This window comes from Sorex fumeus, unplaced genomic scaffold (assembly GCF_029834395.1).
Source record: "Sorex fumeus unplaced genomic scaffold, SorFum_2.1 ptg000034l, whole genome shotgun sequence".
In the NCBI taxonomy this organism is placed as follows: domain Eukaryota; kingdom Metazoa; phylum Chordata; class Mammalia; order Eulipotyphla; family Soricidae; genus Sorex; species Sorex fumeus.
The window spans coordinates 23,844,097-23,861,492 of NW_026606091.1; the positions used below are offsets into that span (position 1 = coordinate 23,844,097).

General features: G+C 51.0%; 1 protein-coding gene across 1 annotated transcript; it reads left to right on the forward strand.

Moving 5' to 3' along the window:
- Positions 1-1,176: 1,176 nt before the first annotated feature.
- On the forward strand, positions 1,177-16,187 carry NUDT2 (nudix hydrolase 2). Its single transcript, XM_056117011.1, has 3 exons — positions 1,177-1,203; positions 13,471-13,612; positions 15,570-16,187. Exons 2-3 carry the CDS (start codon positions 13,486-13,488, stop codon positions 15,884-15,886), a joined length of 444 nt encoding a protein of 147 aa, XP_055972986.1. The 5' UTR covers positions 1,177-1,203; positions 13,471-13,485; the 3' UTR covers positions 15,887-16,187.
- Positions 16,188-17,396: the final 1,209 nt, after the last annotated feature.

Consider the following 17,396-nt stretch of genomic DNA (forward strand, 5'->3'; position numbering starts at 1 on the left):
GGAGTGCCTAAAACAACTGCATAATGAACAACTTGGCAAAACACGGCGCGTTAATAAAAAATTTAAAACAAACGGGCCAAGTGACTTGCAAAAGCCCAGCACAAGTTAGGAACCGGGCCAGTCTGGACCCAAACCTGGACGCCCCGTCCAATTTTCCATTCCATGTCCAACAACATCGAAAGGAAAGAAAGGAGAAAAAGAAAAAAAAAAAACCTTTGCACTGAAAGGAAAAACTGGGACAGGGAGACAGGGATGAGATGGAGACCTAAACCTACCTCTTGCGTGGGTGGGGGTGGGGGTGGGAGGTATCGGGTAGTCAAACTCAACCCGTATTTCCTGAAAACTCTTAACGGGTCATAAGTCGCTGAAAATGATGCTGACCTCCGAGTTCCACGGGAGGACACGGATAACCCGAGGCCGAATAAACGCGCTCGATTTGCCAGGGTCGCCGGCCCAAACGCAAGACGGTTCCGAACGCTTCCCTGCGAGAGCGGGCGTCCAAGAGCAGCGCTGGAAACAGAAATCGGGACACGGGATCGAAGGGCGGGTGAACGTTCGGGTAACGGGCGAGGCACCAGCTCTCGAGCCGCCGCCGGCGGGACCGAGTCCTCGGCGGGCGCCCGGCGCCGCCGCTTCCCCCGGGGCGGGCGCCGCAGCCCAGACGCCGGCTGCCTGGCCCTCCACCCCACCCCCCGCACCGCCTTTCTCACCTCAAAGTTCCCCCAAAGTCCTGACCTTGAGGTCAGTCCGGACCTAGGAGGGCAGGAGAGAAGGCCGGTGGCGGCGGCCAGTCCCCAAGCAGGGGCTCGAAGCGTGCTGTCACGAGCCAGAGGCCGTAGCCAGGCCGCATCCCCATGACAACGCCGACCCGCGCCGTTTCGAACACCCGCGCTGTCGCCCGCGCACCCCGTCCCGCGCCGCCCGCCAATAGGCATCCGGGGAGCTAGTGGCCGCGCTCGGCCTTCTCCCAAGAAGACCAATCAGCGACTCGAGGAAACTATCAATTTCCGTCTTGCAACCAATCAGTCGCAGGGGCTGAAGATCTCGCGACGTTCTCCCGGAGGGAACGGCCCCCTTTTGAGGCGGGTCGAGAAGCCCTCTGCCCTTTCCTATTGGTCGGGCAAAGTTCAACGGCGCTCTCTGGATTGGTCAAGGGACTTCCGCCTCTGGAGAAGGCCCGCCTCCTGCCTCCCTCCGCCGGCGGTGAGTAGTGCGAACTTTCCGGGCTTATTCTCTTTGGGCGCGGGGTTTGGAGACTGGGAGGGCTTAGAGACCCACCTCTGACTTGCGTCGCCTGGCTGCAGTAGAAGGTAGCTGCACCCTGCTCTTGAGGAGTGCCTAGATCGGGCCCTGGTGGCTTGCAGGACCAGTTTTGTTTGGTTGGCTTTTTTTCCCCTGAAGACACTGGCAGAAGGGAGGTTCAGTGGTGCTGTGAGCCAAGTTTGCACGGATGCTGGTGATTGATGGGGTGATGGAAGCGTTTGCGGGACCCCAGAGTCCCGGGTTCAGGGCCCTCTGGCTCAAGCACCAGACCGTTCCTCTCCTCGGACCTGCCTGTTCACACTGCCTACTTCTCGAAGAGTTTATATGTCCTGTTTCGTTTATCCAATGCATAATGTGGCGGTGCTAGCAGGAATACAGAAAAGACGAATCTCTCACCTGTGGTCTGTACTTATCCCTTAAAATGAGAGAGGGAGAGAGCGAGAGAGAGAGCAGAAGATGGAAAATGTGTGTGTCTCCTACTAAAGGCGTCATGCCTGTTTAAAGTCATCGTGCTCGTTAAATAGGAGCCCCTGATAGAAAAGTAACCATCTAGAAGAGAATCCAGACCTAAAATGTTGTGTCGGTCAAGACCCATCTGGACTAGCCAACTATTGAAGCCAATAGATTGACTGTACTTAGGTACTCAATTTAGCTCAAAATTGTGCTTAGAGAAATAACTAATAGGCAAACAGATCTGCTCAAGAGAATTTCCCCGCCTTGTACTGAATGTTAAATCGAATTTATTTCCCTCATACATCATAACTATATTTAGTATGATGAACCATTAAAAGGCCCTGTGTTGTCAACGAAATAGTTTTTTGTGAGGGAGTCTTTGCTTATACGCCTCCCTTTGCCTAAGGTACCCATTAGTTCTACCTCTATTCTGCTGATAAACTCAGCCATCCTTCACAATTTTTGGCCAGTGACCAGTGGGGCCACATAGATAGTACAGTGGGTAGAGCACTTGCCTTGCACGTTGCAGACCCAGGCTTGATCCCCAGCACCCTATATGGTCCCTTGAGCCCACAAAGTGATTACTGAGCTCAAAGGCAGGAGTAAGCCCTGAGCACAGCTGAGGTTGGCCCCCAAACAAACAAAATCCAAAAAATTGGGCCAGAGAACTAATAAGTAAGGTGCTTACCTTGCACGCACTTGACCCTAGTTCAATCCACAGCACTTCATATAGTTCACCAAACACCACCAGGAGTGATCCCTGAGCACAGAGCCCGAAGTAACCTTAGCACAGCCAAGTGTGGTTTCAAACCAAAAAAATCCAAAATCTTTATGGGAGGGTGCCCCTTCTATGCTTCCTTTCCAAATCTTACACATATGTGCAGAGGCTCAAAATACACTGGCAAAATATATGTTTAAATATTTTCCACTTTTCACTAGGCTATGAAGCCCTCAAATGCAGGACTTTGTAGCCATCAACTTCTTACCTACTGTTTAAATCCCACCATATAAAACACTTGGGCTGGAGCGATAGCACAGCGGTAGGGCGTTTGCCTTGCACGCAGCCAACATGGCCGACTCGAGTTCGATTCCTCCGCCCCTCTTGGAGAGCCCAGCAAGCTACTGAGAGTATCTCACCCGCAGGGCAGAACCTGGCATGCTACCCGTGACGTACTCCATATGCCAAACACAGTAACAACAAGTCTCATGATAGAGACGTTACTGGGCCCGCTCGAGCAAATCGATGAACAACGGGAGGACCGTGACCATGATAAAACACTTATAAATACAACTAACCCCTACAGAAAGATGGCACAAAACCCCATGACAATAATCTCAATGTCAATAGTCTAAATGCACCAATCAAGAGACACAGAGTGGCAAAATGGATCCAGAAACTGAAACCAACATTCTGCTGTCTACAAGAAACTCATCTGAACAATCAGATCAAACAAAGACTCAAAGGATGGAAAACAATTCTGCAAGCAAACAGCTCCCTCAAAAAAGCTGGGGTGGCCATACTAGTATCTGACGACATAAATTTCAGGTTGAAAAAGATTAGAAGGGACAGCGAAGGCCATTTTCTATTTATCAAGGGATACGTACAGGAGGAAGAAATCACACTCTTAAATGTATACGCACCTAATGAGGGGAACAGTTAAAAACTTACAACAACTGCTAACAAATTTTAAGGAGGACATTGCTAGCAACACAATAGTAGCTGGGGACTTCAACATCGCCTTATCACCTCTGAGTAGATCAACAAGAACAAAACTCAACAAGGAAACATTGGCTTTGAAGGAAGAAATAGAAGAGAGAGGGCTCATAGACCTATACAAGGCTTTACACACCCCAAAGAAAGAATACACATTCTTCTCCAGTACACACGGAACATTTTCCAAAATAGACCACATGCTAGGCCACAGAACATACCTCAATAGAATCAGAAAGATAGAAGTAGTATCAACAATCTTTTCAGACCACGATGCACTCAAGATAGAAGCAAATCACACAAAGACATCGAGAAACAAATCAAACACCTGGAAATTAAATTCCACCATACTTCCCAGGGCCTGGAACAATCAACAGATAGTAGATAAGTAAATGTATCCTTTTAGGCGCTGTCAGAATTCCCCATGTTTGTTTTCCAGAGTTGTACAGCAGATGGCACTAAGAGGCCACTTAAGAGATTTCCCCTTGCCTGGGAATGACTTTTCTCTCAACCTTGTCTGACTTTGACCTCCTCCTGGAAGCTGGTATTCCTGTCCTTGCAGGGGACATCTCTGGTTTCCTCCCTCAGTGAAACAGCAGACAGTAAGATGATTCAGCAGCTTGGTCTCTGAGAAAAGACAGTGGCAGTTGTCCAGGGAAAGATGCATCTGAGAAAAACAGTTTCTTTGAGTTAGTTTATTCATGGTCTACGGGGCTTTTTTCCCTTTTCTCTTTCTTTGTTTATTTGTTTTTGGGATCATACCCAGCACTGCTCAGAGCTTACTCCTGGTTCTATGCTCAGGGATCACTCCTGGTGGGCTTGGAGGAACCATATGGGGTGCCAGGGATTGAACCCAGATAAGTCTGTACTATCCCTCGGTGTCTCTGTCTCTGTCTCTGTCTCTGTGTCTCTGTCTCTGTCTCTCTCTCTCTCTCTCTCCCTCTCTCTCTCTCTGTCTCTTAACTCCCTCTGTCCCTCTCTCCCCCTCCCTCTCCTTTCCTATCTAATTCTCTGAAAGTGAATTGGCTGATTAGAAAAAGGACATTGTGATGTAGGAAATTCGGGAGAGTTGGGAGTTGCTTGTGGGCACACAGCTGACCTCTTGTTCCTCAGTGTTGAGTGGCCTGGACTGATTTCTTGGACACCAGGGCCCTGAGTGAGGGGCTAGTGTGCTTGGCCAAGGCGAGCATCAAAGATGTGCCTGATGCCTGGTGCCTGCCTCTGGAGAGAGTGGGGAAGGCTTTGAATCTCTCCTCAAACAGACCAAGCAAGGGGGGGTGGGGCGGCGCTGATTACATTTGACCCCTTTAAAGCCAGCTTTGGAACTTCCTCTGCACCCTGCTCCAACCAAATCCTCCTTAGTGGCGAAGACTGCAGCCAGCCGTCTTAAAAGCCCTCCCTATAAATATGAATCAAAGACACTGGAAGAAATGTGAGGAATCATTTGCTCAACCTTTGTACTGCAGCTCTGTTCTTTCACAACCAGCAGAGCTGTGTAATGGGGGGGCGGATATACAGACTTAATTTTATTTGTGGTTTTTGGGCCACACCCAGCTGTGCTCAAGGCTTACTCCTGGCAGGGCCCAGAGGACCATAAAATACAGACTCTAGAGTTAGACTTGGATCCAGATCCAAAGCCATTCGACAACCAGCTAGGCTGGGGGCAAGTATTTTAATCTTTTCTAATCTCAGTTTCCTGATGTAAACGGGAGGTATTAAGTATTTATAGCGAAAAGGCGACTAGAGCTGCTGTTTCTCAGCCTTCTTCCCACGATGGCCCCCACCCAACCTTGTTTCCTTCTGGTATGTGTGCCTTCCCCCTCTACGGGTTGTTCCGCTAATCTCATGCTGTGGCACCTATTTACACAGTTTTCACCTGGACACTCCTGAGGATCACATGGCCCTGAGTGAGAAATGCTGGCCTGGCGCATTAGAGAAGATGCAAGAACCAAAGAACAGAGCATGTGCTTTGCATGCAGGAGACAAGGGGTTCCATCCAAGGACGGAACCTCTCGTCTCCTGCAGGGCCTCTGAGCACAGGTGGGTGTGGCCCTCAAAAACAACACAACTTGAAGTGTAGAAGCTTGATGGTAGCCGATATTTTTTTTAAATTTTATTCTTTAATGAATCACCGTGAGGTACAGTTACAGACTTACAAACTTTCGTGCTTCCATTTCAGTCATACAATGATTGAGTACCCATCCCTCCACCAGTGGCCGTTTTCCACCACCAGTGTTCCCAGTATCCTTCCCATCCACTCCCATCCCCCACCCTCCACCCCCACCCCCCTCTGTGTCAGGCGCATTCCTTTTTACTCTCTCTCCTTTAGGGTGTTGTGGTCTGCAATGCAAGTATTGAATGGCCAGCATGTTAGGTTTATAGTTTACTTTTGGCACGCGTCTCCCCTCCTGAGCAGGCCCTCCGAACACCCTTTACTTGATGGTCGCTTCTCTATCTGAGCTGCCTTTTGCCCCAGCATGTGAGGCCGGCTTCAAACCCCCAGACCGTGGAGCAAAGCTCCTGGTACTTATCTCTACTATTCTTTTTTTTCCCCTGCTTTTATTAAAACACTTTTATTTAAAAAGTTTTATTAAAAGAAAGTCATAATCATTAGTTTTCATCTATAGTCACTTTCCTTCCCTTCCACACCCCCCCCCCCCCCCCCCCGTTCTGTGGTGTTAGGAATGTAACCCAGGGATACTTGGGGTAGCCCGATTTTAATGTCTTGTGCTAAAGGGATTTTAAACTATGAAGAACAGATTGGAGGAAAAACATGATAGCTCTTCCTCTACCCAGGTGTGTGTGTGTGTGTGTGTGTGTGTGTGTGTATGTGTATGTGTATGTGTGTGTGTGTGTGTGTGTATCTGTGAGGGCTTTGGGTGGGGGGGTGAGTCCTGCTTGCAGTAGCACTCTGATTAATCCGATGAAAACAGTGGAACACAACACATCAGCATCGCCACTTATCTGTGAATTATTTTTTGGCACCTCAGCTCTGAACCTCCTAGACTGTGAAGGGATTGTATACGTAGAGAAAGCCAAGAGCACTTTTCCTTAGCTTCTGGAACTTTCTATGACATTGAAGCAGAGTTTTTTTTTGTTGTTGTTCCCGATTTTACAAAAGAAAAAAAAATATATGGAAGGCACTCTGCCACTTTCCTAACGTGTGAATTGCCTGCTGTCAGCCTGGAGTCCTCACCTCCCAAGTCCTGGCTACAGGCATATTTGTGTATTGGAATACCGTGTGCTTTAACCACCACCACCACCCTCACGCAGATCTGAATCCACTTGGTGTAGGTCTCTGTGTGTGAGAAGACGGGGAGAGGGGAGAGAGAGCAGGAGGGAGACAATGAGAGCGAGAGCTTGCTCCGGATGGCCGCCTTCAAACCCCCAGACCGGTTCAGCTTCAAGGTCTCCAGAAAAACAGAAACCCTCCCACCCGGCTCCGCTGACTTTTATGTAAATGACACTCTTTAGGAAAACACTGGGCACTTGCCCAAAGCCCCAGAACAGACCCTGAGCATTTGTTTCAGTGGGAGGTGGGGAGAGTTCTGTGGAGTCAGTGAACATCTGTTGCGAGCTGTAGAGCTGGGAACCGGGAGACAGCTCCCCGGCAGGCCCGCTCACCGCTGCCAGAGGCACCAGGATTTTCCCTGCTCCGCAGGCACGCTCTGGGCTGACTAGGGACCGCGTCCACTCAACGCAGCTGGAGCCAAGTTCTCAGCATTCCTTTCCTCTAGAGGAGGTTAGGCTTGACCTCCGGAAATTTTGTGCGAGATTTGGAGAGCTAGAGTGACGTCGCCGATGGCCCACACCGAAGTCACCGCAGCGTCCCAGGCCGGGTGATGAGGATTTGCACGCAGATCTGCGGACTCACCCAGCCCTGGGTCCTGCAGCTCTCCCCAGCTCCTGCTGAATCTCGTCCCTCTGTGACTCTGAATCCAGGACCAGGCTTCCATTTAGATCTGTGACCAAGGGACTCTGGCTGCTCCCGCTTGCTGCGTTCCTCCACTTCACTTCCAACTGCCTCACTGAGCCGGAGCCCAGGCCCAGCCCCGAATGCAGAGGTGGCTGCCTGGCTTTCTCCATCTTCTCACAGAACTGCACCAGCTCCCATCCTTCTCTAAGTCCTTCATTCGCCGTTGCTCATCGTGTTCTTCTCTGCTCACTAGAGTAGCTCTGGAGCATGTTATCAATGTTAGGGACGCCCAGGTGGAGTGCTTAGAAGCCTGAAGGCTTTACAGACCAGGTGACTTCGGAACTGCTTCTGAAAGTAGGAGTCAGAAACTGGGTGGGGCTGGGGGTGCGGGTGTGTAATGAAATTTAGAAAACAGCTGCCCCGGGCCAAGCAGTTGCCAGGGCAGGTGGGAATTCTGCCTTTTCAGAACAGCTCCTTTCACCTTGGGTGCAGAGCACAGGTGAGAGTGACTCTGTGGGACTGGGAGGGCGCTCACAAGGGCTGCAGCACATGCCTCCACGTGCTAGTCCTGACTTGGAAGTAGAATCTGGCCCCCACCTCCCCGCTGCACCCCCAGGTATTATTTTCCCCAGTGGCCCCCCAATAGCATCACTGAGCCCACGCACTGAATCATGAGTCCCACACAGCCAGGCCAAGTTGCTCTAGGAGTGGTTTCAGGGCCCCCTGGGCACTGCTTGGGAGGATCCCAGAAGAAAATTCAGGAGAATAAAAGGGATCAGTGGGAGGGCTGGAGCGATAGCACAGAGGGTAGGGCGTTTGCCTTGCATGCGGCAGACCCAGGTTCAATTCCAGCATCCCATATGGTTCCCCGAGCAACACTAGGAGTAATTCCTGAGTACATGAGCCAGGAGTAACCCCTGTGCATCAGTGGGTGTGGCCCAAAAAGGAAAAAGGAAAAAGAAAAAAAAAATCAGTGGATGGGGCAATTCGCCTTGCAGGCAGCTGATCAGGTTTGATCCTCAGCATCCCATATGGTCCCCGGAGCCCCACCAGGAGCAATCCCTGAGCTCAGAGCCAGGAGTAAGCCCTGAGCACTTCCAGGTGTGGCCCAAAAAGCAAGAGGAAAGTGAACATGTGAACCTAGGTGACGATCCAGCCTCTTCTGGTGCCACTGAGATGAATCACTGATTGGTTTGTTTCTTAAATGTGGTAACCCCCACACCTTGATGTCCGCTAAGGTATATTTGTTAGGGGTACCCTTGTCACTCCCTCAAGCGCCCTCCCTGGAGGGTTCCATAGACCTGCCACCCTTTCCCTGGTGGCTTCGCTTGTCACCCTAGGTCCGTATGTCTTGTCTCTCAATCTTGGCCTCCCGATGTTGTTGAGCGATGTGAGGAATTGCTGAGCAGGGCTTCCTGTGGAGGGAGAGAGCAGTGTCCTCCCACCCAGGTTCTGTAAGCTTGTCTAGGAGCGCCCACATTCTTGCTTCTCCACACCTGTCGTCTGTAATGCTTGCTGACTCTCTTTTTGTGGAGTGTGGGACCAGTTCCCTTTTCTGCCTGAGCCAGGTGCTGGTCCTTTATTCACCCATTTTGTAGTGGCACAGTACTTCCTTCTGGGCTTCCTGAACAGGAAAAGTTCTCAGCAGAATTGGGAGAGCAGGGGAAGCAGAACAGAATATTTAATAAAATGCTACCGCTTTACAGGCAAATTTTAAAGCTCAAACAGGATTTCAAGTTTAAATATGTATAATGCTATTTTGAGATATGCTCTTCTAAACCCAACTTTCTTTCTCCTAGCCATTTGAAAATCTTTATAACAAGCTGCAAGTTTAGTACTGTCTCTTTCTTGTTTTTTGATTTTGGGATCACTTACAGGAGCTCAGGACTTACTCCTGGCTCTGTGTTCAGGTATCATTCTTGGCGGTGCTTGCAGGACCATATGGGATGCCAGAAATCAAACCCATGTTGGCCAGCTGCGTGCAAGGCAAGTGCCCTGCCCGCTTGTACTTTCTCTCTAACCCAACCAGTCCTATTGTTTTTACTCTTTATTTTTTGGACCACACCCGACAGTGCTCATGGCTTACTCCTGACTCTGGCTTTGTGCTCAGAGATCATGCCTGGCAGTGCTCAGGGGACCACATGGGGTTCCAGGAATCAAACTTCGGTCAGTTATGTGTAAGGTAAATGCCCTACCCACTATTACTGTACCATCTCTCTGGATCCAAGGCAAGTGCCTTAACCCCTGTACTATCTCTCCAGCCCTCCTATTGTTAGGTGGGGTTTTTTTGGGGGGGTAGGGGCATACTGGCAGTATTCAGGGGTTACTCCTGGTTCGTGCTCAGGGATCACTCCTAGCCAGCTCGGGGGACCATATGGGATTCTATGAATCATGCCCAGGTTGACTGTGTGCAAGGCAAATGACCTACCCGTTGTACTGTTGCTCTGCTCCCCCCTCCCCCATTTTGGGTACTTCTGTTGACTTTTTTGGGTCACTCTTGGAAGTGCTTAGGTCTACTCCAGGCATTTTTCTTAGGGGTTTGCTTCCTACAGTGGTACTCAGGGGATCATGTGGTACTGAGATGAAAGCCAGGCCTCCTGCATACAAAGCATGTGGTCAGCCCTTTGAGCAGTTTCTCCAGCTCTCATTTTGATGTTCCAGAGAAGAGTATGTTGAACATCCCTGTGTATACATCTGAAAACTGCTTTCTGCATATCTGAGTGCCTAGAAATGACATTGGTGGGTCTAAGGGAATTTGAATGTTGATAATTATCAACTTGCTCTCTTATGGATTCATGCCTGTTTGCCCTCCTTCCCTCTGTCTAGGAGAGCACAGATCTTTGAAAAACCCATGTTGAGATTCTTTCCAACCTTTAAAAACTCATTGCAGGGGCTGGAGCAATAGTACAGCGGGTTGAGCACTGGCCTTGCACACAGCCAACCCAGGTTCAATCCCCAGCATCCCATATTGTTCCCTGAGCACCACCAGGAGTAATTCCTGAGTGCAGAGCCAGCAGTAACCCCTGTGCATCACTGAGTGTGACCCACAAAGCAAAAATAAATAAAAACCTCATTCCGGGGCTGGAGCGATAGTACAGCGGGTAGGGCGTTTGCCTTGCACGCAGCCAACATGACCGACCCAGGTTCGATTTCCAGCATCCTATATGGTCCCCCGAGCACCACCAGGAGTAATTCCTGAGTGCATGAGCCAGGAGTAACCCCTGAGCATCACCGGGTGTGACCCAAAAAGCAAAAAAAAAAAAAAAAAGAAAAGAAAAAAGAAACCTCATTTCACAGTTTTAAAAGGTTCAGAGAGGTCCTAGTGTGCGGTATGATTGGCTTTTTGGTGAGAAAGAAATAGTTCCCTAGCACCTATCTTGGTAAATGCCCTGTTGGGAAATTTCTTCGAGTCCAACTTCTTTCTTACCTGTGTTGTGACCCGATGTGGGGGTGGTTTGAAAAGAAATTTCTGCGTGACGTGTTATCAGTAAATGTTTGGTTTCTATGCCTAAGTCATATACCTATAGGCCAGGGTCATGTGACAGTTCAATCTCTCAGGCGAGAAGGGATTGAGAGTGAGCCAGAGAGCCAGCTCCACAGGCTGAGTGTCTGGGGAAGCGGGCCCAGGCTCCCGCCAGCACAGCATCATCTGCCAACGGAACCAAAACAGAAAAGGAAAGGAACTGTGAGTGGGAGAAGTTTAAGCAGCTTTGCCCTAAACCACTGTGCTATCTCCCAGGTGGCCCCTCCCCCCACCCCACCACCGTTTTCATTGTTGTGGGGCCTCTCCCGACTGTGCTGTGCCTTGCAGTGCTTGGGAGCTATTGCTGCCACTGCTGGTGGTGCAGGGTCAGGTTTGTGGGTGGAAGATGGGGTGAGTACTATTCGGGGACATTGCTCTCCCACTTGTGCCCACAACCCCAAGCCTAAGGCAGTCTTTCTTTCTTTTTTTTTTTTCCTTTTTGCTATTTGGTTCACACCTGGCGATGCACAGGGGCTACTCCTGAATTTGCACTCAGGAATTATTCCTGGTGGTGCTCGGGAGACCATATGAGATGCTGGGAATCGAACCCGGTCGGCCACGTGCAAGGCAAACGCCCTACCCGCTGTACTATCGCTCCAGCCTGCTAAGGCAGTCTTTAACTTGCTTTGCTATTTTACTAAATCTACCTCTCTTCATGGGCTGGAGCTATAGCACAGGGGCTGGAGCGATAGCACAGCGGTAGGGCGTTTGCCTTGCACGCAGCCAACATGGCCGACCCGAGTTCAATTCCTCCGCCCCTCTCGGAGAGCCCGGCAAGCTACCGAGAGTATCTCGCCCGCACGGCAGAGCCTGGCAAGCTCCCCGTGATGTATTCGATATGCCAGACACAGTAACAACAAAGTCTCCAATGGAGACGTTACTGGGCCCTCTCGAGCGAATCGATGAACGGGAGGACAGCGGCAGCAACAGCGACCTCTCTTCATAGAACATAAACTTCATGAAGGCAAAGGCCTAGCACAATGACAGTTGTTCAATAATTTCTTGTTGGAACTGGAGCCATAGTGCAGCAGCTAGGTAGGGCACTTGCCTTGCTCACAGCTAACCAGGGTTTGACTCTGGTATCCCATATGGTCCCCTAAGCATTACCAGGAGTAATTTTGGAGTGCAGAGAAAGGAGTAACCCCTGAGCATCACCAGGTGTGTTCTTCCAAATAAAATCTTGAACTTTTAAGTTTTTTATCCTATAGCACAGAGCTTACACTCTGCTACTGAGCCCTACCCCTGGGCCTTCTCTTGTTTATATGTTCCCCTGCAGATGACAAGTGTTTTTTGTTGTTGTTTTCACTTCTACAGCTATTCCCATTTTTTTAATCACTTTTTTTACCTTTTGTTGTTGACATATTTCCCCCCTCTGGGGAAGGAAAAAAAGATTAAATGCAAAAGAAAAGAGGAAAATGTTGTGGTCTTTATTGTATTGCTGATTTTAAAGTTAATAAATGTTCTCTGTGAATTTCCAAATACAGAAATAAATGGAGTAGAAAATGAAAGTCTCTCCATAATCCTGTCTCCAGAAAACACTATTAATGGTGTGTGTCCTTCCAGACATTTTTTCCAAGCATGCTGAAATCTATTGAGTGCTTATTATGTGCCAACAACTGTTTGAAAGCACTCTGCAGAGTGTAAGTCATGTAATCCTCCTCAGAGCAGCCTTTTGAGGTAGAACTGTTATTATCCTGTCTTAGAGAGAAAATGGAGGCAGAGGAGCTGGTCACACAGCAAGCACATGGTGGGGCCAGAACTTGAATCCAAGCTCCAGGTTCAGACTTGTGACCACCTTGCTAGTTTGCCTCTGATGGGATGAGAAAAAGACTTTCCACTCTGAATTTCTCTTTCTGTGCCATGAATTTCTTTCTTTTCCTTACTTTCCTTTCCCATCTTTTTGGGGCCACATCCTGTGGTGCTCAGGGGTTACTCCTGGCTATGCACTTAGGAATCACTCCTGGCAGTGTTGGGGGACCATATGGGATGCTGGGGATCAAACCTGGGCCGGCTGTGTGCAAGGCAACCGCCCTCCCACTGTCCTATTGCTTAGGCCCCCATGTGCCACGAATTTCAATTCACATCAGTGCAGAGTGGTCAAACCCATGGATAAACAGAAAGCCAGAAACAATCCACACTCAAATCCATTTTTAGTCCATCAGCCCCCTTCTCTAGGCCTTCCTTGGAGCATTTAGACAACACTGTTTGGGGGGGGGGTCTCTTGGCTCCCAAGGTGCAGGCTGGAGGAAACAGATTTGGGAACACAGATTTGACAGAATTGCCCTGCCTCTCCCGCACCTGAATTCCTGGGGTTTGCTTCTGGGCACTTCCAGTCTCTGAGGGAACATACCCCAGCCCTATGTTGGAGCAGGGAGACCTAGAAGAGTGGGGCTAGAATTGTACTAACAGGGTGGACCCCAGGTTTCCTGCATTGACACACATAAACCCGTCTCTGATTCCTGGCCCAAGCCCCCCAGCCCACCCCATGGCTTCTTGGCCTGCTCATGAGTCACTATTAACCTCTTGTCCTCCCCAGGGCCAGAGTGAGGCCCCCAGTCTGGCCCTTCCTGGTGGTTGCATGTAACTCCCCGTCTCTTTTGTCAGGTTCTCACATAGACCATGGCCCTGAGAGCCTGTGGCCTAATCATCTTCCGGAGATGCCCAGTTCCCAAGGTGGACAGCAGTGCCATCGAGTTCCTCCTGCTGCAAGCGTCCAACGGCATCCACCACTGGACTCCTCCCAAAGGTGCGAGTTCCAAGGGGCTGTTTCGGTGCGGGGGCAATGCCGAGTGGTACTGAAAAATCCACCCTGCTGGGACCCCTGCAAGATTGGCTTTACCTTGGTCAGTGCACGGAACAGCAGGTAGCAGGAGCCCCAAAGCCTTTCTGCATGCAAGGCCTCCAGGCCAGAGCGGGGCTGGAAATAGAACTGTGACTGAATCCAGGGCAGAAGCAGCACCTGTGGTATGTATGTGAGAGAGAGGGGTGGGAGTGTGTATATTTTGGTGAGTATCATTCATCAGAACATCAGCCTCAGGGTGGGTAGAAGAAAGAACCCTGGACTGGGGGTGGGAGACCTGGGATAAAGTCCTGGGCTAGGCTTTAGGGGTCCAGTGTGAAGAACCCCCAGACAGAAGGGAAAGGACAGGGGGTGAAGTCGACCCAGTATGGGAAGAAGACAAGGCACTGGGAACAGGAAGTCACTTTTGCACATTTGAATTTCACTAGGTAGAAACAAGGTGCGGGGGGGGGGGGGGGGGGGGCGGGGGGAGGAAGAGAAGTGTCCCGGTTACTATGAATAGGAATATTCGCGCTTGTCTCCTGACCCCCCAAGTCACACTGCAGTGAGGGCTGCTTACTGCGAGTGTCATAGGCCGCTCCTGCTCTGGCCATGCTCAGGCCAGAAGGGGCCCTGTTCACGTGGAGGGGTGGCAGACCACCAGAGAGGGTCTCCCCCAGAACCCCGCCTGCTACTGGGCATCCTGGGTCTGTGTCTTTCCCTCATCTGTGGGGCTCTGCGAACTAGTCGGTGAAAAACTCTCCTGAAGCCAGAAACTAGAATGAACCTTGAGGCGCTGGCCTCCTGGTTGCTCTCCGTGGGAGCCACTGATTCGAGGCACTGTTCTGAAGACCCTGGGGAGGAGGGCAAGGGTCTAGCCCTGTCTCCAAACCCAGTAGGGGACAGCAAAGAGTGCTTGACCCTCCCTCTCCAGCATAGCCCCTCTGGCCGGTGGAGAATGTGCCGGGAGGGCTGCTCAGGCTTCGCCAAGTCTGCAGAGCTTCAACTTCTTCTCCAACAGTTTTTTGGCAGCTGTCTGCTTGGGCTCGGGTCTTGCCAACAAATTTTCTTAGAACTGGCTCTCAGCTGGTCCTTAGTCTTAAGTTCCCATCAGGCCCTTCCCTATGAAAGTGGAATCTGGCCTTGCTCAGTTAGAAAGATGAAAACAATTTAGAGAAGCCGTGATAGCTACTTGGAAACAGCTGCTGGCGCCTGGGTGCGGGGTTCTGAGCCGTCTGCAGGGCCCTGAGACTTCAGGAAATCCTCACTGTGGGCTGTCGGCAGAGCGCGCCGCCTCAGCCTACCTGCCAGGAAAGCCCTGCCCCTCCGGGAGAAAAATCACTCGCAGGGCTTCAAGGGCAAAGTGATCCCTGAGAACATGAGGTGAAGAGATTCCCAAAGAGCCAGACAACAGGTTTGAGGCGACCCCCATGTTCAGTTCCGCACCCCCTTATGGGGTTGCAACCCACAGTGTTAAGCATTGAGGTTCAAGACTACTGCTTTGGGTGGGGAGCAAGATGCCTCTTCAAACAGTAGGTATTGTGTTTTCCTTATACGCGGCCGACTCGGGTTTGATCCCCAGCATCCCCTATGATCCCCCAAGCACTACCAGGAGTGATTTCTGAGTGCAAAGCTAGGAGTAACCCCTGTGCATCGGCGGGTATGACCCAAAAAGCAAAAAAAAAAAGGAAAAACAAATGAGAAGAAAGCCTGTTCTAGATCAGACTTGTCCCACACGTCTCATTTCCCTCTGTGCAGAGAAGATGGGATTGGAGATTGGCACAGGTTCCCCAGAGCCAGAAGCTACCCAGCCCAGTACCCCAAATCTCTAGGCTTGCTTGAGCCTCACTCCCATTTTTCATGATCTTGCCTGGCCCATCCAGCTTGCTTGAAAGGATCTCCTCTTCCTTTTTCTTCCACTCAGGCCACGTGGATCCCGGAGAAAGTGACTTGGAAACAGCTCTGCGGGAGACGAAGGAAGAAGCCGGCTTAGAAGCAGACCAGCTAACCATCATTGAGGGGTTCAGAAAGGAGCTCAACTATGTGGCCTGGGAGAAGCCTAAAACCGTGGTCTACTGGCTAGCGGAGGTGAAGGACTACGACGTGGAGATCCGACTCTCCCACGAACACCAGGCGTACCGCTGGCTGGGCCTGGCCGAGGCCTGCCAGCTGGCCCAGTTTGAGGAGATGAAGGCAACGCTCCGAGAGGGACACCAGTTTCTCTGTTCCACTGCGGCCTGAGTGGGCAGGAGCAGGGGCTCTGGCCACAGCAGGAAGTTGGTGGGCCTTCTGAGATGACCCCTACCCCACCCTCCATTCCACTGGAGGAAGGTGATACCTTGTGGGGCTCACTCATCCCAGCAGAGAGTAGACAGGGTATGAAATCAGCTCAGGATTTTTGGATGAGAAAGAGAGGGAGAGAGAGAAAAAACTATAAACCTGAGCTTGGAAGAACGAAAAGCCAGGAGGAATGGAAGGATGAGATTAGGCCCAGCTGGTGCATCCTTGGACTTTATCAATAAACCTCAAGTGGCTGATTGGATCTTCTGACCCTCTGTCTTTATTTATTTATTTAATATGTTTGGCCCTGGGTGGGGAGAAGAAAACCAAAGGGCATGCGTAGGCTCCTGTGTCCGTGCACTCTGCCCTAGAGAAGCTAAGGCCAGAGTTAAGAGAGAGACCCAAGCCTGGGGAGGGGAAGGAGCTGTCTGGCTTTCAGCCTGCACACTCACCCTGCCTCCACCCGCATTGGAGGCTCAGGGGCCTGCTTGCCTACAGGATATGCAAGGAAGTGGGACTGGAGTCCAGGAGCGGGGTCTGTTCTCACTCATGCAGCCCTCTCTGCACCAGGCACGTATGTTGCAGGTGCTTAGTAAATATTTGCTAAAACCATTAGGGACCCATGGAACTCGGGGCCACATCCCAGGGCACCACAGAGAGAGGAAGGACTGGGAACCCGCAATCACCAACCTTTCAGTGTCAGCCTGAACCTGTCAGCTGTGACCGAGGTCACTGGCAAGAGGCAGGCCTGGGCCGTGTGTGTGTGTGTGTGTGTGTGTGTGTGTGTGTGTGTGTCCGTCCTCAGCCAGGCCACCCAGTAGCTCTGTCACCACACCTGTCACGCTGCCCTCCTTGTCCACAGCTGCCTTTGCTGCCTGGAACCTACCTGCACTATGAGCATTTCTTTCTTCCTTCCCACTTCCTCCTCTACCCCACAATGCAACAGCAAAATCCAGAGGCGCAAGAGTTAGGGCTCAGCCCTCTCCTACCCTGCTGCTCATGCTCCAGGAATGTGGGGCAGGTGTGAGATCCTCCGGCCCTTCCAGGAGCCACTCAGCGAGATTCATGCGGATCGTATTAGAGGCTGGTAGCCCGATGAAGTGCAGAAGATTGAGTGAGAAGGGGCATTGGGAAAGGGCAACCTGGATTACCAGGGTCAGGACCCTCCCCCGCCAGAAGGAAGAGAGAAGTGGCCCAGGCCTTGAGCAGGCTTCCAGATGTTTTTAGTCACTGCTTGTCCGTGCAGACACGGCAGACGCACTAGCGAACAGGATCTTGGAGGCCCGCCAGGGCCCTGAATGGTTTTGTTCCTCCCCCCTTGGAGCAGTGCTCTCTGAAGGAGGCCTGCTGCTGCAGGAAGTTTTTGGAGCTTAATGTTCTCTTTCCAGGCCAGCAGGGACCACATCCCACTGATTTAATAAATGCCTGCTGGGCAGTGGTGCCAAGCCACAGACTCGCTGCCTGCAGAACA